This window comes from Anomaloglossus baeobatrachus, chromosome 4 (assembly GCF_048569485.1).
Source record: "Anomaloglossus baeobatrachus isolate aAnoBae1 chromosome 4, aAnoBae1.hap1, whole genome shotgun sequence".
In the NCBI taxonomy this organism is placed as follows: domain Eukaryota; kingdom Metazoa; phylum Chordata; class Amphibia; order Anura; family Aromobatidae; genus Anomaloglossus; species Anomaloglossus baeobatrachus.
The window spans coordinates 275577097-275604944 of record NC_134356.1 but is presented as its reverse complement, the minus strand read 5'-3'; the positions used below and the strand labels follow the sequence as shown (position 1 = coordinate 275604944).

General features: G+C 44.7%; 1 protein-coding gene across 4 annotated transcripts in view; it reads right to left on the bottom strand.

Annotated features, from left to right (window-relative positions):
• TBC1D30 (TBC1 domain family member 30) overlaps positions 1-27848 on the bottom strand; it is a 130140-nt gene that overhangs the window by 19931 nt on the left and 82361 nt on the right. For all 4 annotated transcript variants that reach the window (XM_075344857.1, XM_075344858.1, XM_075344859.1 and 1 more), the window contains 5 exons: positions 12839-13007; positions 12472-12640; positions 10641-10746; positions 6466-6578; positions 2873-3012 (listed from right to left, as the gene is read on the bottom strand). In XM_075344857.1, coding sequence (XP_075200972.1) covers positions 2873-3012; positions 6466-6578; positions 10641-10746; positions 12472-12640; positions 12839-13007 — 697 coding nt within the window. The remainder of the gene's footprint in view (positions 1-2872; positions 3013-6465; positions 6579-10640; positions 10747-12471; positions 12641-12838; positions 13008-27848) is intronic.

The window sequence follows — 27848 nt, the reverse complement described above, 5'->3', positions numbered from 1 at the left end:
ACAGGAGTCATCACATGACCCTGTGCTACCATGGCAACCATCAGATCCACGTGATCACATCACGTGACTTCAAATGGAGCTGGGTAAGTGAATGCTTACCGCGGCCCGATGTTACATTTTCACAGCGCGCTGTAAGGGGTTAACAGGCACAAGTGGGTAGTGAATCCACTCGCGCCTGATAACCGCACGTCAGTTGTTCAAATCAGCTGACGTGCAGTGATCACTGCCAGCGGCAGCAGGCACAGATTACCCTGACACGATCCATGACGTACACAGTACGTTATGTGTCGTGAAGAGGTTCAGAGATTTTAGATATATTTAAAGCTTTTAGGCTGGGGAAAATTAATCTGTATTATAAAGCTTTGGCATAATATTAATCCTAAAAGTAAGTTTTATATTCAGACAACAGTTCCATTACTCAATTGCACCATTATCTACAAAATAAAAGGGAGTTCTATCAACAAAATGTATTCCTTACAATAACTACATTGAACATATGTCCCAACACAGCACATTAAATCTGGAAATTGGGATTTAACCTCTTGATCAATTTTGGCCTTCATACTGGTTACATTCAAGAACAGAGATACCAGATTACACTTTGTTAGAAAACCTCTAAAAGTTCTGGAGAAATCTTCAATGAGCGGAAACTGGATAAACATATAGCTGGGATGATTTAGGAAAACCTGCACTCGCAGGGGGTTGGATCCGATGGCCCTTGAAGTCCATTCCAACTCTACCATTCTATGATCAAGCCCCATTTTTCAATATTTGACGTGTCATTTTAGTTGGTAACTCTGGAATGTTCCTACATAGTCTTGTGATTCTGAAACTCCTTTTGTTTTGTGACACATTGTACTTTATGTTAGTGGTAAATAAATGTTGATATGTTTTGCGCTTATTTATGAAAATATGAGAAACTTTAAAAATATTTCATGAAATTAGTAATTTTTATACCATAACATATTATGCTGGCACGTCATTTTGTTAGTATGAATATGTAGTAATGAAGCATGGAGCAGAGCCCGGACAGAGCCGAGCCGAGCCCGGACAGAGCCGAGCCGAGCCCGGACAGAGCCGAGCCGAGCCCGGACAGAGCCGAGCCGAGCCCGGACAGAGCCGAGCCGAGCCCGGACAGAGCCGAGCCGAGCCGAGCCCGGACAGAGCCGAGCCGAGCCGAGCCCGGACAGAGCCGAGCCGAGCCGAGCCCGGACAGAGCCGAGCCGAGCCGAGCCGAGCCCGGACAGAGCCGAGCCGAGCCGAGCCGAGCCCGGACAGAGCCGAGCCGAGCCGAGCCGAGCCCGGACAGAGCCGAGCCGAGCCGAGCCGAGCCCGGACAGAGCCGAGCCGAGCCGAGCCGAGCCCGGACAGAGCCGAGCCGAGCCGAGCCGAGCCCGGACAGAGCCGAGCCGAGCCCGGACAGAGCCGAGCCGAGCCCGGACAGAGCCGAGCCGAGCCCGGACAGAGCCGAGCCGAGCCGAGCCCGGACAGAGCCGAGCCGAGCCCGGACAGAGCCGAGCCGAGCCGAGCCCGGACAGAGCCGAGCCGAGCCCGGACAGAGCCGAGCCGAGCCCGGACAGAGCCGAGCCGAGCCCGGACAGAGCCGAGCCGAGCCGAGCCCGGACAGAGCCGAGCCGAGCCCGGACAGAGCCGAGCCGAGCCCGGACAGAGCCGAGCCGAGCCCGGACAGAGCCGAGCCGAGCCGGGCCGAGCCGAGCCCGGACAGAGCCGAGCCCGGACAGAGCCGAGCCCGGACAGAGCCGAGCCCGGACAGAGCCCAGACAGAGCCGAGCCGAGCCGAGCCCAGACAGAGCCGAGCCGAGCCCGGACAGAGCCGAGCCGAGCCGAGCCGAGCCCGGACAGAGCCGAGCCGAGCCGAGCCCGGACAGAGCCGAGCCGAGCCCGGACAGAGCCCGGACAGAGCCGAGCCGAGCCCGGACAGAGCCGAGCCGAGCCCGGACAGAGCCGAGCCGAGCCCGGACAGAGCCGAGCCGAGCCCGGACAGAGCAGAGCCGAGCCCGGACAGAGCAGAGCCGAGCCCGGACAGAGCAGAGCCGAGCCCGGACAGAGCAGAGCCGAGCCCGGACAGAGCAGAGCCGAGCCCGGACAGAGCAGAGCCGAGCCCGGACAGAGCAGAGCCGAGCCCGGACAGAGCAGAGCCGAGCCCGGACAGAGCAGAGCCGAGCCCGGACAGAGCAGAGCCGAGCCCGGACAGAGCAGAGCCGAGCCCGGACAGAGCAGAGCCGAGCCCGGACAGAGCAGAGCAGAGCCCGGACAGAGCAGAGCCCGGACAGAACAGAGCCCGGACAGAACAGAGCCCGGACAGAACAGAGCCCGGACAGAACAGAGCCCGGACAGAACAGAGCCCGGACAGAACAGAGCCCGGACAGAACAGAGCCCGGACAGAACAGAGCCCGGACAGAACAGAGCCCGGACAGAACAGAGGCTGCAGCCCCAGCACAGCTGTAAGACACCAACTGATTATAAAACAGACCCCATATTTTTTTTTTTTTTTTTTTTTTTTAACCTTGTTTCCCCCCTCTAAATTTGGGGTGCTTTCTATAATACGGTGCGTCTTATAAAACGAAAAATACAGTAGTCTTACTGTGCAACATTTTTCCCCACACCTGCCTAAGACGTTTGCATTTTACTGTGTATGCAAGTTTAGGTGCATTTTAAAGGGGAAAAAAACGAAACTAACAAGTGCCCATTTCATCAACTGCGATTTTATAAAGTCACTTATTTTTTTGTCTTGTGGTATTCACTGATGTGTTTTTACACCAAATCAAAATGATGAACATTTATTTAAAAAAAAAACGAACAAAAACAAGCAAATAAAATTGTGCATGTAATGTCTGTTTTACTCATTTACCTCTAATTTGCCTCTGATACTTTAGCAATTCTGGAGTTAAAAATCCACTAAATGGGCCAAGGCATCCGACAGAATTTGCATTTATATCATCATCATCAATGTCATTTTCTTCATCGCTGTCTTGCATTTTACTTGGCCGTCTGTAACAGTAAAAGATTCAATGTTTAATGCCAACTCTTCCACACCACGATCTTTTTAGTCATTCCTACAGTTTTATAACTTGAGTGCAGTAGATGTCACAGACCTTCCCGATTTAATTTCCAAAAAAAAGTAATTAAATATTTATTGCACATTTCATATTAGTAAGCATGGTCAGATAAGTACTCCCAGCAACAATTCCTTACCGACTGCTGACTTCTTCTGTCCCCCACTACATCCCAGTCCTATTAATTCACATAAGTGCAATTCAGCCTTGATGGCTCACACACATACTATGTTTGGACCTGAAGTTGTTTTTTCAATATAAGTGTATGAGAGCCTTGATCTACATTTCATAGGCGTACAATGGGACCGCAACTAGTTAGATCACCTGGTTTGGGTTTTTTTGTGATTGTTTCCTATCGTAACTCTTTTAGAAAGGGACACTTGCAACTAACTAGGTTTGCTGCATCTGAATGTGGTTTTGCCCTTATACATTGCAAGACGTTGTGCCCTCTTTTGCACAACCATGCTATGTCTTATATATTCCTCCTTTGATTTGATTTTATATTTATCACTACTATGCTCAGATTACTGTGCCATGTCCTTTTTTCACTTCACAAATATCTATGCTCATATTAAATTGTGTTATCTTCAGGAGCGTACACAATGCACCCCAATCTCCTGAAAACTAATCTCCATGGGAGGACCTTGCTGTGTTAATTAAGAAGGCATATAAAAGAGGTGACCAGCATTCTCCAGAAGTGAGATGTATTGCCAATCCCCTTTACTGTGCTAATTAAAGGGATTCTGTTGGCAGGTTTTTGGTTTATAATAATTCGAGATTACAGTGGAACCTCGCTTAACGAGTAACCCAGTTAACTAGAATTTCGCTTAACAAGCAAAGCTTTCTGTAAATTTGTAACTCTGTTTACGAGAAAGCTTTGCTGTACGAGCAAAATCCTCACCACACACACTTCCGGTTCCATACATCCACCGCGCTCTGACTCGCACTTAAGGCCCTGTCACACACAGAGATAAATCTGCGGCAGATCTGTGGTTGCAGTGAAATTGTGGACAATCAGTGCCAGGTTTGTGGCCGTGTACAAATGGAACAATATGTCCATGATTTCACTGCAACCACAGATCTGCCAAAGATTTATCTCTGTGTGTGACGGGGCCTTTACAGTCCACACAAACACACACAAGCATGCACAAACACACACAAACACACACGCACATACAGTATTATGCTCACCTTACCTTCCGTTCCATCGTCGGCCTCATGGTTCTTGTAGTTCCCCGATACATCGCGACGAGGGAGTAATCCTCGCAGCGAACTACAAGATCCAGGAGGCTGGCAATGGATCGGAAGGTAAGGTGAGCATAATATGTGTACCTTCCATTCCATCGCCGGTCTCCTGGGTCCTGTAGTTCGCCGGTATAGGCTGTGCATCGGCAACCATAGCGACGAAGCAGGAACTTCCTCTGTCACCGCTACTCAAAGGCAGCGCACTGACCAATCAGAGGCAAGCGGCTCCTGCCTTTGACGTCAGCGCTCTGGCAGCGGAAGTTCCTCCCTCGTCGTGATGGTAACCCGATACACAGCCCGTACTAGCGAACAGCAAGTCCCAGGAGACCGGCGATGGAACGGAAGGTAAGGTGAGCATAAAATGTGCGTATTTGTGCGTGCTTGTGTTTGTACGTGTTTGTGCGTGTGTGGAATGACACAATAGGGGAACAGGATGGGAGATTTAACAAGTTGTGGAACGAATTGTCTGCATTGCAATGATTTCCTATGGGAAATCTTGCTTTGCTGAACGAGTAACTTGGTTAACAAGCATACTCCCAGAACGGATTGTTCTCGTTAATCAAGGTTCCACTGTATATTCCTGATTCCAGGAATGGTTCTCTTACTAGACTGTGGTTGGAGTTTTGATAGAGTCAAATGTTTTGTCTGCTGTAGATGTCACAGAGGTAAGACTTCTGGTGTGTGTAGAATACTACCCACACCACTGAATGGCAGCTTCCTGTGTAAACTGTGAATAGACCGTAAATTAATAAAAAGTAGTGAACGTGGGGTTACACAGATTATCCTGGCTGATGTACATGAGAGACCTAGTCAGGCAGTGAATCTCTTGCCAATAAAATGCTCATTGTATTGAAACTATCATACACAGCCCAATAAGTGACATGTCCCTGGAATTAAGCTTTCTTGCCCTATATTATGCTGCTCTTAGATTAAATAGTAAAAACCTGCTGCCAGACTCCCTTTAAGAAGTCACATAGCAGAGGGGCTGGGCATTTGCCTGACAGAATGGAATGTCCTCTCCTGCTCTGTGACTGAATCACACTGTTCTGTGAATAGCTACAGGCTGGAGAGGGAAACCTTCAGCTTCTGAAAGACACGTGCTCCCCATTTCCTGGAGTCTGCCTCTGCACCTCTTTTACTAGAAAATATAGGCAGTGAACAGCAAACTCAGATGTGTAACCCTTTGTGGCCAAGGCTTTAGGGTGTTTTTTTAAAAGGCATAAAACAGCATTTTTTTTTTTTTTATAAAATCAGATTGAAGAATTGCTTTTCAAGGCATTATGTATTAAGTAAACAAATTGTTTAAAAGGACAGTTCTATTTTAAAGAGTATCACTAACCTGGGACTGCCCTTTTTCTTTAATAAAAGAATGCTTCGCACCGGATCGGTGATTTTCAAAAATATCCTCTATTACTAAAAGACATCAGAAGGGTCCTCAATGTCCTCTTCAAAGGGTCAGACTTACTAGGCTCCTACCTAATGGTAATATCATGAGAGCAGTTACCATTCGGTAAAAGCTTAGTAACACTGCAGCCGCTCTTGCATTGACACAGCGAGATCTCACTCTGTGCACTAAGTGAGTCTTCTGCGTACTCGGTAAGCGCAAAGAGAGACATCTAGCAAAGTCTTGTTCTTTCACTGTGAGAGCAGCCGCATAGGTTTGTGGGATCCCGCAACCTGATGGTTCAGGCCCAACGTTTGCTAGACACTAGTGGCCCGTCTCAGTATTTTTGTTAATAGGTGATTTTTCATCTTTCATGAAATATCATCTGGGGATGCCCACTCTTATTAAAAAGGGCAGCACTTATTGTTGATATGTACTCCTTCAAAAGGTTTCCAGTGCTGGTTATCATACAGCATAATGTATGTGGTCACAGTGGACCGATGGCCTTTTTCTTTTCAGCAGCGGTCTACACTATGGCATATGATAGATGCATACTCAAGACAGCCTCATATAAAGAAGGATAGTGGATTGTAAGCTAAGAAAATAAAAAAAGCACACTTTATAGAATTAAACTGGAACAAACTAGAGTGTAGTGATAAATCATATCACTCATTAGACATGTCTTACCATTACTGGGTAATATTATATGCTAGATAAGCCGTGCTATCAATCAGTATAAGACCTAAATTGTTGACTCACCCAGAAAATGAAGCAGACTTTACTGGTGCTGGGAAAGGTGTGATATTGTATGTATACTTCTCCCTCAGTTCGGCTAGTTGTGGAAATGGGAATGTAGCCATCGAGTACACAGTCTACAAAACCAGAAATAGATTAGTAAATCTAAGCCAGATTAGTAGCATACTGGCAATATTCTACCAATTTAAATAGAAAAAATACATGCAATAATACACAGACAGATAGTCAGCAATAAGCAATTGAGAAATTCAGCTAAATGTCTTCTACTTTTCTTAAATTATCTATGCACTTTACCGATTGAGTGGCAACATAACTAAGATCAATTTGTGAATAACAGTTTAAATGTTTAGAAAAGATCATGCAGAAAAAAAGAAAAGGAAAGCGAATTGACCCCTTCACGATCTTGGGACGTACTGGTACGATCAGCCAACATGTGCCTCTAACAGTCTAGGGGAGGGTGGAAATTTGAGATCTGCCCACAGCTATTACCCAGTTAAATCCCGCTGCTAATCTCTGACAGTGTTAACATTCGCCGGCAGGGGATGGTGAGGTGTCATTCCCTGCTCCAATAAGCGGGCCTTTGACATTACGGGGCGCCATTGGGTTGGCATGACGGCAGGTGAACAGCTGATGTCCTGTGTCTGTCATAATGCTCTTCCTGTGAACGGCATTCACACAAGATTGTGATTTCTGCTGATGCACTGCTCTGTATAGAAGACGCAATCAGATTATCGCAGCTTCAAGTCCAAAAGGGGACTAGTAAATTCAATAAAAAGAAAAAAAAAAAAAGAAAAAAAAAGTTTTGAAAAATATGAAAAAAAAAAAAAAGAAAAAAGTTCAAATCACCCCCCTTTTTCCCCATTGAAAATCAAACAACAACAAAACAAAAAAAATCACATATTTGGTATCGCCGAGTTCAGAAATGTCTGATTTATCAAGATGTAACATGGATTAATCCAATAAGAAAACCGCACAACAGAAAAACCCCAAAAACCTAGAAGTCAGATTTGTGGGTTTTTTGGCTGCCGCAACATTGCAGTAAATCAGTAAGTCATAGTGTTACTACCCGCGGTCTGCTGCAAGCAGCTTGCAGCGATTGACGCACATCTCTGCTGATTTATATATATATGCGAGTGGCAGAAAAGCGATTCCAGCAGATAAATAGGAAAGGGTTCTTTACAATTAGAGCAGTCAGACTGTGGAATGCCCTACCACAAGAGGTAGTAATGGCAGATAGTATAACTGCTTTTAAAAAAGGGCTGGATGATTTCCTCAGTAGACACAACATTGTTGGTTATAAATGACTTTGTGACCAAATGTAGAACTGGTGGAGGAAGGTTGAACTAGATGGACCTAGGTCTTTTTTCAACCTAAGTAACTATGTAAAAGTTCAAATCACCCCCCTTTTGCCCCATTGAAAATTAAAGGGTTAAAAAAAACACACACATATTTGGTATCACTGCATTCAGAAATGCCCGATCAAAATATAACATCAATTAATCTGATCAGTAAACGGCATTGCGGCAAAAAAAATCCAAACGCGAAAAGTACGTTTTTTGGTCGCCACAAATTTTGCGCTAAATGCAATAACAGGTGATCAAAACATAGAGCTGCGCAAAAATGGTACAGTTAAAACGTCAGCCTGAGTTGCAAAAAATAAGCCATCACTGAGCCATAGATGCCGAAAAATGAGAACGCTACGGGTCACGGAATATGGCGTTAAACGTACGCCACTTTTTCTGGACAAACTTTTGATTTTTTTTTTATCACACTCACACATCAGTTTTACCATATAGTGAACACAGTGAATAAAATATCTCAAAAACAATTGTGCTATCGCACTTTTTTGCAATTTTTCCGCATTTGGAATTTGTTTGCCGTTTTCCAGTACACTATATGGTAAAACGTATGGTTTAATTTAAAAGTACAGCTCGTTCCACAAAAAACGAGCCCTCACATGACCATATTGACTGAAAAATGGCGGGGAAAAAAAACGGAAAGCACAAAATCGACCAGTAGTGAAGGGGGTTAATGGGTTAATAAACTAGATCTACCAATAAATGGTATCCGTAAAAACATCAGCTCAGGGCGCAAAAAAATAAGCCATCAGTTAGCCCAGATCACAAAAAATAAAAATGTTACAGTTCTTGGAACATGGCACTAAAAGGGGGATTTTTCACCACTTAAAATAAAACAAGATTTTAGGGTGTATAAAAAGAGAGATTAGATCCCGTGATCCCAGCGTATTGTTACCCCTCTATAAATCACTTGTAAGGCCACATCTGGAATACGGGATCCAGTTTTGGGCTCCACATTTTAAAAAGGACATTCAGAAGTTAGAGTCAGTTCAAAGGCAGGCAACTAGACTATTACAAGGAATGGAAGGCTTCCCATATGAGGACAGGTTGAAAAAGTTAGATATGTTTAGCTTAGAAAAAAGACGTCTCAGAGGAGATCTCATTTATATGTATGAATACATGTGTGGTCAATATAAAGGACTGGCACATGACTTATTTCTTCTAAAGACAATACTAAGGACCAGGGGGCACTCACTGCGAGTGGAAGAAAAACGATTCTGGCAGCTAAATAGGAAAGGGTTCTTTACAGTTAGAGCAGTCAGACTGTGGAATGCCCTACCACAAGAGGTAGTAATGTCAGATACTATAACAGCTTTTAAAAAAGGGCTGGATGATTTCCTCAGTACACAAAACATTGTTGGTTATAAATGACTTAGTGACTAAATGTAGAACTGGTGGAGGAAGGTTGAACTAGATGGACCTAGGTCTTTTTTCAACCTAAGTAACTATGTAACTATGTAAAAAATAAAAACAAAAACTGGAGAATCATTCTGCCAGATCAGTTTTACCATATAGTGAACATGGTAAAACAAAGAAGAAGCGGCAGCGAAACGTACGTCAAGGGGGGTCCCTGTGGTAAATATAACTAATACCATTGTTCCATGTGACCACATGTGGTGGCGACTTAATCCCTCTTTGTATTGGCTTAGGCTTTAATTAATTTATCTTTGGCTGTGGTCTCTCCATCTATACTTCATGTAGAGTGAGACTTAATCTGTGAGGACCCTGTCAGTATTACAACTTTCTTGACTTTCCATGCTTTTCTATTGAAGTTTGGGTATCTATTGCCACCTTGTGGATTTTAAGTGTATTGCACCTCATATACAACCATGTCTTTGATTATTTATGGACAATATTTATTAAAGTGAATTTTTCTATTATCACTACCGCATGGACCAAGGTGTTTCTTGTGTCCACTTTTCCTTTGTTTTTTAACCCTTTTTTATTGTTATACTTTAATAAAGATATCTCTTTTATTTGAATATATTTGTGGAGTCTTTCTATGTAGGTTCTAATGGTAAAAACAAAGTTTGTAGAATTGCGCTTTTTCTTTTGCAATTTTATCGAACTTGGATTTTTTTCCTGTTTTCCAGTACACAATATGGTAAAATGAATGGTGGCATTCAAAATTACAACGGATATCTTCTGCTGATAAAACACTGATTGTATTGAAACTAGTGCACACAGTCTAGTCTATCCCTGTAATCATGCTCTCTGTGCCTATATTATATTACTCTCAGATTAAACAGCAAAAACCTGCTGATATGGTATATTCCCTTTAAAAGACTAATATGTGCGAGACCGCTTGCAAAAGGCCATCACCAATTTGGGCCAAAACAATTAGGCTATGTGCCCACATGTGTGCGCACTGCACCGCAGTGTAACATCACAGCATGTCCGCTTCAGAGCGCAGCTGAAAAGCTCAGTTCTGAAACTTTGGTGACTGCAGAATTTGTGCGCTCTGGATGCTGCCTCTCCCTATAGACAGAATGGAGACAGCATGCAAAGCGCACGAAAGAAGTGACATGTTGCTTTTTAGAACGCCGCGATTTGGCAGCATGCAAATCGCTGCGTTCTAAAATGCCACGTGGGCATGGATTATACACAATCTTCATAGATTGTGCTGGGGACGCAGGACGCATGCAGTTACGCTGCGGTGCAGAACGCAGCGTAACTGCATGCAATACGCACACGTGCGCACATAGCCTTATACTAATAATAATAAAAAAAAAAAAAAATCACCAGTTTGTAGCGTACTTGTGTCAAATCATGGAATATAAATCTACTTTACAAGTTACAAAAGGAAATTGTGCTTATAACCTGCATTAGTTCATTGCTGTCTATCAGATTGTCTTCAAGCATCTCCTGTGTTAATCTTCCCATTGCACTGTAGAATTCATCTGCATTTTGGCAACACACAATCTGCCTACAACAAAACACAACATTTTATTATAACTGAACATAGCTATTAAATAACCATAAAAAAGCTAAATAAATATACACATTTAATAACCTCCTCAGTACTTCTGGGCCTTAAAGGGGACTTATCAGTTTAATAAAGTTTTTAACATATCATAAAGACATGTCAAAAATTGTATTTACGTTTCAGAGGTCAGACATATCCACCGTTAAGTGCTATGCCCCTGAGTTTCCAATTATCTCTGCTCAGGTATCGGGTGAGAGGATTCTAGAAACTCTATGGGACAAATGTATGAAGGCTAAAGTTTCATATGCCAATTTTAATGTATGCCTATCTGGAGTACGATGGGCCAAATTCATTAAGAGGCGCTTTTCTGGTATAAAAAAAAAAAAAAAAAAAAAAAAAGCTGGCATTTTTTACTACATTCCCTCATCCATTTCGGCCGAGCTGCTTAAAGCTAGAGTGAAATTGCAAAAAGTCACAACATTTTTGCGCAACTCTGCATTTTGAAATTTTTCCAAAAGTATTTTATGCCAATTTCCTAGCATAAAACCTTAGATGAATTGATCTCTATTAATCCATGCGTTCGCTTCACTCTGTTAGGAAGAGTTGTAACGACCACGAATAAAAATGCACAGTGCTCTGGCTCTAAACCCTGGCCCCCAACAATGGTTTTCTAAAATCTTCAGTAGAACTTTTTTTAAGCAATACTTCTTTTTGTGACGGAGAGTGCTTTACATTTTTTTTCCCCTACTAACATAGCATTTGAGATTTTCTTTTTTCAGAATTATTTTAGAATGCAACAGTAGTTTGTCTAGTTTAAACTTTTATTTTTATAATCAAAGAGAAGAACTTTAAAATAGAAATTAGTTTGTGTTCCCTAGCATCTAACTTTTATTTTGATATTTAACGGTAATAATCATTAGTGGTGGTCTATAATTAGGGTTTTGCAATTTTGTTTTAATTATTTTTTACTTTTTGTGGTTTCACGTCATCACTAGAAGACTAGTTTGGAGGGCAGTATTTGTTCAATTTTATATATATATAGCATATTTCTCCTATAACTGGGGCCATCTACAGTTACAGAAGAAACAAGCCAGGATGATGAGATAGCTGTCACAAACCAGGAGTGGGACAATCAGAGGAAAAAGTAGAATAGAAACACTGGCACCACTTCTGGATTTATCACCCACTCCTGGTTTTGGCTTATAAACACGGATGTAAAATACTGACCAAATACTGAATGTGTGAACATGGCCTAAAAGGGAGTCCCTAAAAATCACCACGAGAGTGCATTCATTTAGCCAACAAAGAATATTGAGACATTTGAATGCTTGCCTTGACAATAATAGGTTGTGCAACAGGGTATATGGTGTACAATTTGTATGAAGAGCAACTATATTCTAACCCTATGGCACAGAGAGGTGTTCTTCATGAGATACCCTTGTACTCCTGTCAATGTAGCGTGTAACAAACCACATGGCGGCACCATATCTATTCATACATCCGCACCACTCATGCAGCTCAAAAGTAATGGACAATGAAGTCATGTAACTACAAAGGACAATATTAATTGATTGGAGATGAACTGTTACTGAGGACATGCTCTTTGCATTGTGTAGTTTGGGATGGGAATCTCAGCTGAACATAGATAGATTTTTTTTATTCTTGGTTTATTGAGAAAGTTATTATTAATACAAAAATTTAATTAGCAAATGAAAAAAAACGTACTCTCCAAGCTTTGCCCAAATGGCCAATGCTACTCTTAGGATGATCTCAGACCCCTCGAAGAACACTGAGTCCCAGATTTTCAGAACGGTGTGGTTTGGAAGACAGGTTGCAAACAGAGTCAAGAACCACTGCATAGTAAACACATTAGTGAGAGGGGGTTCATAACCACCTGCAAAAAAAAAGAAAAAAGCTTTGTGAAGAGAATACATTATAACAGCAATTCTTCTATAACATGAAGTATAGTTCAATATTGCATCTATCAATAAAGTGGCTCATTAAAGAAAAGCGTGAGATAACATTTCCAGGACAATTTCTCTTTAGTAAAGCTATAGAGACAAGGTTATCGTCATTGTTAATAAAAACATACCCCCACTTTCTCGATTTGCAGTTCTCTGAAGTATATCCAAGTGGTGAGACAGATCTGGCAGCTTCATTCTCAAGAGATCCCTGAACACAGCCATATCCACTGACAGTGCCCGCAGATTATTGACAAAGTAACTGTCGGGCAGCACTTTGTCAATGAGATAAATCATTATCTGTGGTAGGAGACAAGTAACGTTAGTTGTCTAAATATAAACATGTCAAATAATAATGTCCGTGCTTGGCATACAAAGAACTACAATCCAAGAGGGAACATCTGATGTTCACGTCACATAAGGGTTCATTTACTTGGCTACATATAAGCGGATTAGCGATTGTTTAAAAGGCTGTGTAGACAGTCCGACCGCAGCTTCATGTGCACAGAATTATCGTTAACACGATCGTTCTGTGTCCATGGAATACCACTGTTCTCTTCAGCAAGTCTTGTTTACACAGGATGATGTGCTGCTGAAAACTATCTTAAAAAGAGCTTGCCCACTACCTTTACTTTGATGACCCAACCTTAGAGTAGCTGATCAATGTCTGATTGTTGGGGTGCTGGGTGTCTGACCCCGGCCAATCAGGTGTTCCCTATGCCAACACCGGCAGCTGGAAATGCTCAGTTTCCAAGCAGCCCCATCAACTGATAGTGGCTGCAGCAGGGTACTGCACATCTGCCTCCTATTCAAATCAATAGGAGGCAGATGTACAATACTTGTCCGCAGCCACTATCAGAAGACGGGGCAGCTCCAGAACTGAGGATTGAAATACTGCCTGCTGCCGCCACCAGCACCGAGAACAGCTGATAGGCGGGGTGCTAGGTGTCAGACCCCAGCTAATCAGACAATGATAACCTATCCTAAAACTAGGCCAAAAACAAAAAAGTAGTGAAAAACTGTTTAAGCAAGCTTAAAAATGATTTCACTGAGCGACAAGCAATTTGCTCATTCATCGGGTGATTAGCAGCATATTTAAATAGGCAAATATGAGCATTCCCAATAATTGGCTAGCGTAAATACTCCGAAAAAAGTAATATAGACTGGCCAAACTGCGGATAATAAAGAAGATATGCCGTGACACAGACTGAAATGAAAAAGGTTCTAAACAGGTAGAAATGTTAACGGAAAATGTTTAAAGTAGATAACGAGTAATAAACCCTTTTTTCTATGTTCTCTGGTTCACTTGTGCCCCGTTTATGTCAGACTAGAGAATAGGAGAGATTGTAGGAGAGATTATGAGAAGGGATTACATGACAGCAGGTGCTTCTCAGTCAATGGCTCAGCTTCCGCATCACTGCTTTTATAGTTACCTTCTGCTCTGTGGTGGTCAAATAGTTCCTTTTCACAATCCAGCTTCACAGTAATCCACTTATTTTTTTTCTCTAAAAATGATGTTTGTGCTCATTATTTTATCTAAAAAAAATAAACCACTCCCTTCTGTAACCCTTAGGCTAGTTTCACACTTGCGTTGAACGGTATCCGTTGCATTGCGTTGTGTGACGGATGCAACGGATGTGTTGCATATAGTGGCACAACGGATGCAACGGATGCTGCAAAACAACGGAATCCGTTTTTATTTATTTATTTATTTATTTTACAGTTTTGCCGGCGGCAGACTATTGTGAACGATCAGCTGATCGCTCCCTGCAGCCGGCCGCCGGGTGATCAGCTGATCGCTCCCTGCCGCCGGGTGATCAGCTGATCGCTCCCTGCCGCCGGGTGATCAGCTGATCGCTCCCTGCCGCCGGGTGATCAGCTGATCGCTCCCTGCCGCCGGGTGATCAGCTGATCGCTCCCTGCCGCCGGGTGATCAGCTGATCGCTCCCTGCCGCCGGGTGATCAGCTGATCGCTCCCTGCCGCCGGGTGATCAGCTGATCGCTCCCTGCAGCCGGGTGATCAGCTGATCGCTCCCTGCAGCCGGGTGATCAGCTGATCGCTCCCTGCAGCCGGGTGATCAGCTGATCGCTCCCTGCAGCCGGGTGATCAGCTGATCGCTCCCTGCAGCCGGGTGATCAGCTGATCGCTCCCTGCAGCCGGGTGATCAGCTGATCGCTCCCTGCAGCCGGGTGATCAGCTGATCGCTCCCTGCAGCCGGCCGCCGGGTGATCAGCTGATCGCTCCCTGCAGCCGGCCGCCGGGTGATCAGCTGATCGCTCCCTGCAGCCGGCCGCCGGGTGATCAGCTGATCGCTCCCTGCAGCCGGCCGCCGGGTGATCAGCTGAGCGCTGTCACTTGCCGGCGGCCGGGCATGCCGGCGGGCGGGCGCTCAGCCGAGCGCTGTCACTTGCCGGCGGCCGGGCATGCCGGCGGGCGGGCGCTCAGCTGAACGTTCGGCCACCGTGAGCCAAAATAAAAAATTTGTGATTTAAAAAAAAAAAACAAAAAAAAAGAAAAAAAGAGCATGCGCAGTGAAATCCAGAGGATTCCGCTGCTCAAAACAACGTTACATGCTGCGTTCCTCCCGCTGGGCGGAAGCAACGGAGCGTCGCCCAGCGGAAGCAACGCAGGTCCTTTTGGTACAATCCGTCAACCATACAAGTCTATGGGAAACAGCGGAATCCGTTAACGGATTCCGCTGTTTTCCAAAAGGGCGGATTGTAACGGAAGGAAAACAACGCAAGTGTGAAAGTACCCTTAGGCCACGTGCACATATTGAGTATTTGGTCAGTTTTTACCTCAGTATGTGTAGGCCATATGCACATATTGAATATTTGGTGAGTTTTTACCTCACTATGTGTAGGCCATATGCACATATTGAATATTTGGTGAGTTTTTACCTCAGTATGTGTAGGCCACGTGCACATATTGAATATTTGGTGAGTATCTCAGTATTTGTAAGGCTATGTGCACATATTGAATATTTGGTGAGTTTTTACCTCAGTATTTGTACGTCAAAAGCAGAAATGGAACAGTCAGAGAAAAAGTAGAAAAATTCCTGGTTTTGGCTTACAAATATTGAGGTAAAAAGTTACCAAACACTCACCATGTGCACATGGCCTTAGTCATATGAGCACAGACAGGTTTCCTGATGCAAGGTGTACACATTTTAAGTTTTTTACCACTTGGTTTACTACACGGGGCATGTGTTAGGGAACTCTTTATGCATGTACACAATGGCATGGCGAGGGATGCAGGCACCTGGGACTTGGCAAGTATTTTGTGTCCTCTAAGAGCTCATTTAGACAAGCTGGAATTTCCCAATCAACCTTTTTCAAGAGGCCACCAATCACCCAGCGAACAAGTAAAAACTTTCCTCAGGTGAAATGCTTTTTAACCTCTTAAGGACCGAACCACTTTCTATGTTACCGAACGAGCCTCATTTTTCAAATCTGTCCAGTGTCACTTTATGAGGTAATGACGATGGAACGCTTCAACATAACCCGGATTCTGGGAATTTTATTTTTTCATGACACATTGTATTTCATGTTCGTGGTAAATTTTGCTCGATATTATTTGCTTGTATTTATGAAAATATCAAAAATTTGGCAACATTTTTTGAATAGGTCACAATTTTCAATCTTTGAATTTTTATGCCCTTAAACCGGAAACTTAGGTCACACAAAATTGTTAATAAATTACATTTCCTTAATGTCTACTTTACATCAGCACAATTTTTTAACCCATTTTTAATAACCCTACTATCTTTGTGTTTGATTGGCCAGCAAACTCGCCTGACCTAAACCAAGAGCAGGATAAGACACCAGACCCAACAATGCAGACAAGCTGAAGGCTGCTATCAAAGCAACCGGGGCTTCCATAACACCTCAACAGTGCCACAGGCACCCTGCATCGATGCAATAATTCACGCAAAAGGAGCCCCGACCAAGTAGAGGTATTGACTATACAGACGTTTCAGCAGACCAACGTTACTGAGTTTAAAAACATTCAGTTGGTCTTATATAATACTCTAATTTTCTGAGATAATGACTTCTGGATTTCATTGGCTGTAAGCCATAAGGCAATGTGCCCATGGGGAAAGTGTCCTGCAGATATATCCGCAGGACATTCCGCAGGTGCTCCCAGAAATCCGCAGCACAACTTTGTCTGAGTTGTGCTACGTTTTTGGTGCGGAGGTCCTGCGGATATGCTGCGGGCATTTTGCATTGAGGATACAGTACCATGGCTTGGGCACTGCATCATCAATTCAGAACAAGTGCTGGAGTGATTGGTGAATTCATACTTACCTGTATCGCACAGCAACTTAGTTTCCAGCCAGCTCCTGGAGAAGTTGGCGGGGCCTGGACGAGCTCCGGCTATCAGATGCCCGGAGCTCGGGCGGTCACAAGACCGCAGCTCGTGCAGGTCCCGCCCACCTCTTGAAGCCCGCTCCTTGCTCCATCCCGCTCTTCTACACTGAAGGAAGAGTCTCTGGTGTCTTCAATCAAGGCAGCTAAGTATAGAGATCCGCGCGAAAAAAATCCGCATGAATAATTGACATGCATTTACGTGCGGCTGCGGGAAATCCGCAGCTGCACATACCGCAACATTGATATAGCACTCCCCAAATCCAATAGGATAACATGGGGAGTGTCTGTACTTGCGTAAACCTGCGGATTTTTCTGCGTGTTGGGCAAAAAAGGCGCAAAATAACTGCCCATGAATTGAGGAAAATCAAGCGTGAGCTGCCAAGATGCCAATTGCCACCAGTTTGGAAGGCTGAAAAACGACCACCTTTGAACAAGAAACATAACATAAAACGTCAAGACTGGGCTAAAAAATATCTAAAGGCAATGTGCACACGTTGCGCATTTGCGTGCAGTTACGCTGCATATTACATTGCAGCGTACCTGCCTGCGTCCTGCGTCCCCAGCACATTCTATGAAGATTATGCATAATCCATGTGCCCGTTGCGTTTTAGAACGCAGGGTTTCAGCTGCTGCCAAGACGCTGCTTTCTAAAAAGCAACATGTCATTTCTTTTGTGCGTTTTGGTTGCATTTTCCACCCACTCTGTCTGTCAATGTCGGTCTCTCTTTCTGTCTGTCGGTCTCTCTGTCTCCCTATCAGTCGGTCTCTCTCTGTCGATCTATCCCTATCCCCTCCTCTCTTATACTCACCGATCACCGGCGTGGCGCTGCACAGCTGACACACTGCGGCGGCTTCTCCAGCTTTTGAAAATGCCTGCCGCTCATTATTACATCTCGTATTCACTGCTTCCCCCCGCCCACCGGCGCGTATGATTGGTCGCATTCAGACGCGCCCCCATGCTGAGTGACAGCTGTCTCACTGCAACCAATCACAGCCGCCGGTGGGCGGGTCTATGTAGTGCAGTAAAATAAATGAATTTAAAAAAAAAAAAAACGGCGTGCGGTCCCCCCCAATTTTGATTCCAGCCAAGGTAAAGCCACACGGCTGAAGGCTGGTATTCTTAGGATGGGGAGCCCCACGTTATGGGGAGCCCCCCAGCCTAAAAATATCAGCCAGATGCCGCCCAGAATTGCCACATCGATTAGATTTGACAGTCCCGGGACTCTACCCGGCTCAACCAGAATTGCCCTGGTGCGGTGGCAATCTGAGTAATAAGGAGTTAATGGCAGCCCATAGCTGCCACTAAGTCCTACGTTAATCATTGCAGGCATCTATGAGACACTCCCAATGATTAACCTGTAAGTGAAAGTAAAACACATACACCCAAAAAAATCCTTTATTTGAAATAAAAAGAAAAAAACACCCTCTTTCACCACTTTATTAAAATCCCCAAACACCCCTCCAGGTCCGGCCTAATCCTCACGAGGTCCCACGACGCATTCAGCTCTGCTGTTTGTTTTGGATGTCAAAAATGTTTATTTCTAAATTTTGTGCAGTTATATTGGTTGACCTGGTGAAAATAAACAAGTGAGATGGGAATATATTTGGTTTTTATTAAGTTGCCTAATAGTTCTGCACAGTAATAGTTACCTGCACAAACAGATATCCTCCTAAGATAGCCAAATCTAAAACAAAAAAACACTCCAACTTCCAAAAATATTAAGCTTTGAGATTTATGAGTCTTTTGGATTGATTGAGAACATACCGTATTTTTCGGACCATAAGACGCACTTTTTTTCCCCCAAATGTTGGGGGAAAGTTGGGGGTGCGTCTTATGGTCTGACTATAGGGCTGCGGCTGGGAATGAGGGTGCTGCAGGTCATCGGGGGCACGAGCAGGCAGCAGCAGCGCCTGCCGTGACCACGTGGGCCCGCTCATTACATATGCACGTCCATCCTCCATTGCCTACAATCTACAATGAACTCGCTGCCGCCCGACCACCGTGCGGAGCTGCCGCCCGACCACCGTGCGGAGCTGCCGCCCGACCACCGTGCGGAGCTGCCGCCCGACCACCGTGCGGAGCTGCCGCCCGACCACCGTGCGGAGCTGCCGCCCGACCACCGTGCGGAGCTGCCGCCTGACCTACACCCCACCTATTGTCTCCTCCCCATAATCCTATAGAATGTAAGCCCGCAAGGGTAGGGCCCTCTTCCCTCTGTACTAGTCTGTCTACTGTAACTTGTATACGTATTTTGTATGTAACCCCCTTCTCATGTACAGCACCATGGAATTAATGGTGCTCTATAAATAAATAATAATAATAATAATAATAATCCTCCCGCCCATCTCTCAGCGCTGAAGCCGGCACTTACAGGTGGGCGGGAGGACGAGCGGGGACGCGCGCATAGCAAAGAGCCGGCCGCATGATCACCCCTGGCAATTACAGCCTGGAGTGATCATGTGCGGCTGTATTCACTGCCCCCCGCGCGTCATTACCAGCACGGGGTGCAGTGAATCAGTACACTCACCCGTCCCCGTGTGTGGAGCCGCCCCCCTGCTGCACGCGATGTCTTCCTGTCTGTGCCGGTCAGCTGATCTGTGCCGGTCAGCTGATCTGTGCTGGTCAGCTGATCTGTGACGGTCAGCTGATCTGTGACGGTCAGGTCAGCTGATCGGCACAGACAGGAAGACATCGCGTGCTGCAGGGGAACGGCTCCACACACACAGATCAGCGTGCCAGAGAGGAAGATATGATCGGTGCTGCAGGGAGTGAGGAAAAGGTGAGTATAAACGTTTTTTTTTTCTCTGTGCTATAGGATACAGGCCATATACCAGGATGGTATATGAGCACGATGGGGGCATATAGCAGGATGGGAGTATGTGAACAGGCTGGATGGGGGGGGGGGGTATGTGAACAGGCTGGATGGGGGGGGTATGTGAACAGGCTGGATGGGGGGGGGATATGTGAACAGGCTGGATGGGGGGGGGATATGTGAACAGGCTGGATGGGGGGGGGGATATGTGAACAGGCTGGATGGGGGGGGGATATGTGAACAGGCTGGATGGGGGGGGGATATGTGAACAGGCTGGATGGGGGGGGGGGGGGATATGTGAACAGGCTGGATGGGGGGGGGGATATGTGAACAGGCTGGATGGGGGGGGATATGTGAACAGGCTGGATGGGGGGGATATGTGAACAGGCTGGATGGGGGGGGGTATGTGAACAGGCTGGATGGGGGGGGGGTATGTGAACAGGCTGGATGGGGGGGGGGGGGTATGTGAACAGGCTGGATGGGGGGGGGTATGTGAACAGGCTGGATGGGGAAGGGGTATGTGAACAGGCTGGATGGGGGGGGGGGTATGTGAACAGGCTGGATGGGGGTTTATAGCAGGATCATATACAAAGCAGGAGGATCATTACCAGGATGGGGTACCTTAGCAGAGAATTTGGGGACATTACCCCCATTACAGTGTCAGCAGCAGATCCTCGCCCCATAACAGTGTGTCATGACCACATTTTTTGCTTAAAGTTTTATTTTCCCATTTTCCTCCTCTAAAACCAGGGTGCGTCTTATAGTCCGGTGCGTCTTATAATCCGAAAAATACGGTAGTTGTTGATCAATAATAAAAAAATCCTCTTAAATATAACTTGCCTAATAATTCTGCACACGGTGTAGTAGTACCCATAGTGTGCCCAGCTTGAGCTTCTGAAGACCTGCACCTGTAAATTCAGCAGGTTCTCTTCGCTACAGAAATGCCAAAACATGTGGACGCTAACTGTGGTTTAGGCACACTGTGGTGCTCAGAAGGGAGGCAGGAATTTATATTTTGGAGAGCTGATTTTGCAGGATTTCTTTTTGGGGAATTGGAGCCATAGTGCTTTTAAGAGCCTTTGTGCTACCAGTACCATGGAAACCTTCTTATATTTCTGTTAACAGATGACAAACTTGAGTGGGGACTTGTTTTCTGTCGGTTGAGCAAGTTTTATTGGTGGCATTTTGGGGTACAGAACACTGTGGATCAGTTCACCTTTATCCCATGCTCTACACAGAGCACTTACATCTGGGTTTCCATCTAAATCTTCAAAAATACATGATTCAGATGAAACCCTCTACAGGGCAGCAGAGATACTGTGGACTCTAGAAGTGGTCCACTGTAATTTTATGCCCACCTACAAAGACTGGCACAACCAGATCATAGGCAAAAGTGTCTTTATCTGCTTCATTATAATAAATGTTCTGTTGGGAGTTCTGCCTGAATCCCGTATTTCAGAGATTACACGGAAACCCCAATGTAAGCGTTCAGTATAAAGCAAGGGATAAATGTGCACTGAGCCTTACTGCGATCTGTTGGGCGGCAGAATGAACAAAATCAACTGCAGGTTTTAAATACCGTATTTTTCGCTTTATAAGACGCACTTTTGTTTCCCCAAATTTTGGGGGAAAGTAGGGGGTGCGTCTTATAAACCGAATATACAGATTATATACTGCAGGGTCCAGGGGAGGTGGGGGCCGCTCTGGAGCAGTGCTGGGGGGGCTGGTGGAGGCTGGTAGAGGCTTGTGAAGCTGCTGGCGGCAGCGTTTGATCTCCTGCACCCGCTCATATAATATGCACAGCCGCTGTCCACCACTGTGGTGCTGAAACTGCACCGCGGCGATGGGCTGGGGGAGCTGCGCATATTATATGTGCATGTGCTCCCCTTTGATCACACATGCTCCCCCTGTGTTAGCTATGGCCCCCATGCTGCTGCCCATAGTAAAATAATAAACTCTTTACTCACCTCCTCCAGCGTGTCTGCCCGGACTCCCTCTGCGTGCCTGATCACAGCAGCAGGAGATGTCACACTGCTGTGCTGATCACATGACTGGGACCGTAAACCAGGAAACGCAGGAGGCCGGAGCTCAACCCCGAGGAGGGGTACACGAGGGAGCACAGTGCTGGAGAAGGTAAGGAAAGAGTTTATTTTACTAAAAGCAGCAGCATGGGGCTGTGTGTGCCAGCCACAGGGGGCAACGTGTGTGCCAGCCACAGGGGGCAACGTGTGTGCCAGCCACAGGGGGCAACGTGTGTGCCAGCCATAGGGGACATGTTGCATCACTGGGGGACGTGTGCCAGCACAAAGGGGCTATATTCAATATAAGGTGGCCATATCCAGATTAAGGGGGCTAATTTTAGGATGGGGGGGCTATGAGGGACATTACTCTACATGATTTGTTAGACGGACACTGGCATTATAAGACGGACCCCATTTATTAAAAGAAATGTTCTATTCCTTCACCAAATTTGGGGGGGGTGTCTTGTAATCCGGTGCGTCTTATAAAGCGAAAAATACAGTATTTTTTTTATGCCATTCACAATAGGTATAAATGATTAGAAGGCTTTATTTTGGTGTTTGGTGCGATTGCAGCTATACCAGATTTTTATTGGTTTTTATGTTTGGCTATCTATCACACACAAAAAAATGTTTGTTTTATTTTTTACAGTTGCATTACTTTATATAGCTATAATTTTTCTATATTTTATTTCTGCCACAGATACGAGGGCTTTTTTTCCCTTTTTTATGAGTTGAGTTGATATTTTTATTGGTACCGTTTTCGTGCACAACATTTTTTGATCACTTTCTGTTCAGATTTTTGGAGGCAGAATAAATATAAACCAGAAATTTAGAATTTATTTTTGTTTTTATACTATTTACTGTGTGGTAGAAATTATAAAACTGCTTTATTATTCAGGTCAGCACGATTGCAGCAATACCACAATTATATTGTTTTTATGCTTTGCCGCTTTTGCACAATAAAAACAACTCTATAGAAAAACTATTTTTGCATTGCTGTATTTTGAGAGCTATAGCTTTTTTTTCTTTTGTGGTCATTATTTGTCCTCCGGGTGCATTGACATCCATCGGCTCCCAGTGATTTCACCAGAGGGGTGCAGAGGGGGGTTAGAAAGGAAGCCCCATTCCTCTCACAACCTTCTAAATGTCGAAAGGGTTAATCATCCGGGGGGGGGCGAGTGTCTGACCTGTATGTTACTCCAGGAGCTCGGCTGTGAGCTTAGTCAAGCTCCTGTGGTGATCGTGCAGAAAAGGGCTGATATTTCAGCACCTCCCGCAATCACATGCTGTGATCAGTCAGTCAGATTCACTAACCGATTACAGAGATCAAAGAGCGGGGATCCCTGAAATGGGTCCCTGCATTTCGGCCTGTGTCGGTCAGCTATCAGCGACTGCTGCCGGCAAGTAGCTGCCATGGTTATTTCACCCTTAACAGTTTATGTCCATGATGTACATAGCACGTCATGATGCAGGAACTAACACCTGCTCACGACATGCTATGTTCATTGATCGTTAAGGGGTTATTGTTGCTGTAAAGTCAGAACTCTCAGGCCCCATACACATTAGACAAAGCCAATCTCGCCAATATCGAAGTAAAATGTGTATGGTGGCATCAACACTTTCTCCATCCTTCCTAACCCTAGGCCTAACCCTCATCCAAGTCCTAAATATATAGTCCTAACCCTCATCTTTGTGTTCACTAAGGTACCAATATTAGCCCTCCTTATAGTCTTAGTCCTAACCTTCATCCTATTTTTATCTCACTTGTCATCCATGTGCAGTCCTTTTTTATGCAGCAGATTTAATTATTTACATGACCAGTTTACCGTGGATTGGTTTTTTTTCTCACACCCATAGACTTGAATGAGTCGCAACTGATTTATGGTAGAATCTTGTATATGTTACAATTTTTTAAACACACAGATTTGGTCGGTGAAACAAATTGGTCATCTGCACTGCCTCATTGAACAACATTGGTCTGAGCGCTGTTCGTTCTTTTCACAGACAGCAGTCGGACTGAAAATAAGTTCGTCTGCACGAGGGTGGCCGAGTGCGATCCGACAAAACATCAGATCTCAGACTAATGTTATTCTATGGGGCCATGCACATCTGATTTTTTTTCCTTGGACTGAGCGGTCAGGGGAAAAATATAACAGCATGCACGACTTGCCGATCGCACTCGATCATACAAGTGAATGGATCTGTCGGGGAAAATAAAAAAAAAAAAAAAGAATGGGACTGTATATGGATGGCATCAAAGAAAAATGGATCTCAGTTTGATTATACTGTGTTCCAATTTTGATTAGTCTGATCAGAATAATTGGACCAGGGTTTTTTTTGGATGTAGAAAATGATGTGACTCCAGCCTAATACAAAGCTCTCCAGCAGATCTCGGTGTCTTGTCTCAGAACTGAGAGAACAGAAAGTGCCTCATCTTCTCCATCACTGCTGTCAGTGCAGAGAGGAACAGCTGTTACTGCAGTCTTTGAAGACAGTGGATAATAGCAGAGCTCTCAGGCAAAACTCTCATCCTGAACGCTAACCATGTACAGAGCAGCAACTAGATGCCCAAGTCACCACGGCTGTTCCACTCTGCTCTGGTAGGAGCAATCGAAAGAACATACACTGACTGATTTAGATCCCCTCAATGACGAGAAGGAGGCAAGGTGCAGAGACTTCAAACGCTTCCCATTCCCATCCGGCTGGCTGATGGGTGGAAGGATCCGCCTATATAGCTGAGGCGGCCATTTGAAAAGGTGAGAGCTGCACATGCTCGGACTGTAGAAGAGGGTTAGAAGGACTGACATGGATACCAGTAGTGCTATCACCAGGGGGCGCCATACTATACATCTAAGGTACATATCTTTTGAATGGTGTATCATTTTTAATAGGTTTAATTTACAAAAGCATTTCTTTAAAGGGAATCGCCAGGTTTTGGCTAGTTCAGCAGCATAGTGTAGGGTAAGATTTTGAAAGTAACCATGGTTATCTTAGATCACTGTGTGCAGTTGTTCTGACTTTATCTCACAATTCATTGTAGCAGAGCTGACTGATCTTCCCTGCCCATACCAGGCTGTCAATAAAGATTGTGCATTGACTGTGAGGTGTCAATCACAGCAGGAAGCTTGTCTGACTGGTCTGCAGAGAAATCACATCAATGTTAATCACAGAGCAATAAACCCTTTAGTGTGAGTATAAAATAGCTGGACACAGATAAGACACACAGATGTTCTTACTTTTTTAACTCTCACAACATACTGCCCTCAGCTTACATTGCAAAATCCTGGTGACAGATTCCCTTTAAATTATGTCTATAGCATTATCTATATAATCTATGGTGGCACAACCACTTCCATGACCACCAAAACAGGTTGACTACATTTCCAGGCACACAGAATGAATGTGAACACAATCATTCTGTAAACATAAAGTATCACGTCAGCACATATCCTATTTATAGGACAATGTCCTGCAAAGAATGATGATTCTTAAGTAAGCTTAAAATTAATTTCATCTGATGAATGAACATATTGTTCGTTTGGCAGGTGACTGGCAGCTTCTATAGACAGGATGATTATCCAAGGAGAGTTCCCATAAATTCACAGTGTAAATGCACTCACTACTCATAGAAACCAGGAGTTAGGGTTAATTTACGCTAAACAATTATGGCCATTATACAAAGATCAAAACCGCTATATGCAAGGGGATCGGGGGACATTTAACAGCATCTTTCCGATAATCATCCGGTGTAAATGCACACCAAATCTCTGGAATATAATTGCACTAAACAAACAAGATGACACTAGAATTAACAAATACTTGCACTGTTAATATACATGATAAAAGCAAATAAATGCACAAACAATTTGTATGCAGTCTGTCAGCCATACATTCGTTTTCATATCTTGTAAAAAAAAAAAAAAAAAGTGTATAAAAGCAAAAAGGATCCAACATGACATCTACAGAGCTACATTATTTTGGCAGTTTTCCAAATTTCATTGATGAAACACTGTACAATGTTTTTATGTAGTATGCAATTATATTGTAAAATTTTGTAAATCGAAAAGACTGTCGTGTGTTTGACATGCGTGTGGGGAGCACAATAGTTTTCATTATTAGGGATGATCGAATACCTCAAATATTTAGCTTCGCGAATATTTGCCGAATAGGTCGCCACTATTCAACTATTCACGAATATTCGATGCGCAAAGTAAGTCTAAGGGAAACCCGAATAACAACTATTCGGAACTATTCGGGCTTCCCATAGACTTACATTGCGCATCAAATATTCGCATAGTGGCGACCTATTCGTCGGATATTATCGAAGCCATATATTTGAGGTATTCAATCACCCCTATTCATTATCACACACAAGCTAAATTAGTGTATTTTTTTTATGCATTTGATCAGTTGGCAGTCTTTTTTCAAGGGAATCTGTCACCAGGTTTTTGCTACCTCATCTAAGATATAAAAAAGCAACAAAAAAAAAAAAAAAGAGGAATGAATATCATTACTTACAGCAAAGATGGAATTGCAGCTGTACATTACCTAGGCCAAAAAATACTACTCCAGCAGGACACAGCTAAACCCACACTAGGTGGAGGCACCACAGGTGCAGGAGGAGCAAATCACACACACACTTCCAAAACATGGAGGGGGTGATTGCTGGATGGTAAAACTGCACACTGATGGCTTGCATAGAGCGCTGTTCACACTTGCAGATTCACAGTCACAAACCCGCAGCCTATTAGGTGACGCCCATACTATTAAATCAGGAGGGCTGCCAAGCCGTACTTAAACTGCGCATCATACAGGGACTGGAACTCTAATATGCAATGCCTGACAAAAAGGGGCCTGGCTCTAGCCTGTACAAAAAATATGAGGCTTTTAGTTGGTGTTATGGCCATAAGACAGAAGCCTACAACCCTCGTTACGGGAACCTCATGCTTGTAGGTCCCTACACTATATACAGTGGAACCTTGGTTAACGAGAACAATCCGTTCTGGGAGTCTGCTTGTTAACCAAGTTACTCGTTCAGCAAAGCAAGATTTCCCATAGGAAATCATTGCAATGCAGACAATTCCTTCCACAACTTGTTAAATGTCCCATCCTGGTCCCCTGTTGTGCCATTCCACACATGCACAAACACGTACAAACACACACAAACACACACACAAACACACACACAAACACACACACAAACACACACACAAACACACACACAAACACACACACACACAAACACACACAAACACAAACACACACACACACACAAACACACACACACACACAAACACACACACACACACAAACACACACAAACACACACACACACAAACACACACACACACAAACACACACACACATTATGCTCACCTTACCTTCCGTTCCATCGCCAACCTGCTGGGACTTGCTGTTCTCTAGCACGGGCTGTGTACCGGGTAACCATGACGACGAGGGAGGAACTTCCGCACCCAGAGCGCGGACGTCAAAGGCAGGAGCCTCTGATTGGCCAGCGCGCTGCCTTTGAGTAGCGTCTCACAGCGGAAGTTCCTGCCTCGTCGCCGATGGTTACCAATACACAGCGTGGAGCGGCGAACTACAGGACCCAGGAGGCCGGCGATGGAACGGAAGGTACACATATTATGCTCAACTTACCTTCTGTTCCATCGCCGGCCTCCTGGGTCTTGTAGTTCGATGCACCGGCGACCTGCAAGACCCAGGAGGCCGGCGATAGAACGGAAGGTAAGGTGAGCATAATACTGTATGTGTCTGCGTGCGTGCGTGTGTGCGTGCGTGCGTGTGTGCGTGCGTGCATGTGTGCGTGCATGTGTGTGTGCATGTGTGTGTGCATGTGTGTGCATGTGTGTGTGCATGTGTGTGTGCATGTGTGTGTTTGTGTGGACTGCAAGAGCGGGCCAGAGCGCGGTGGATGT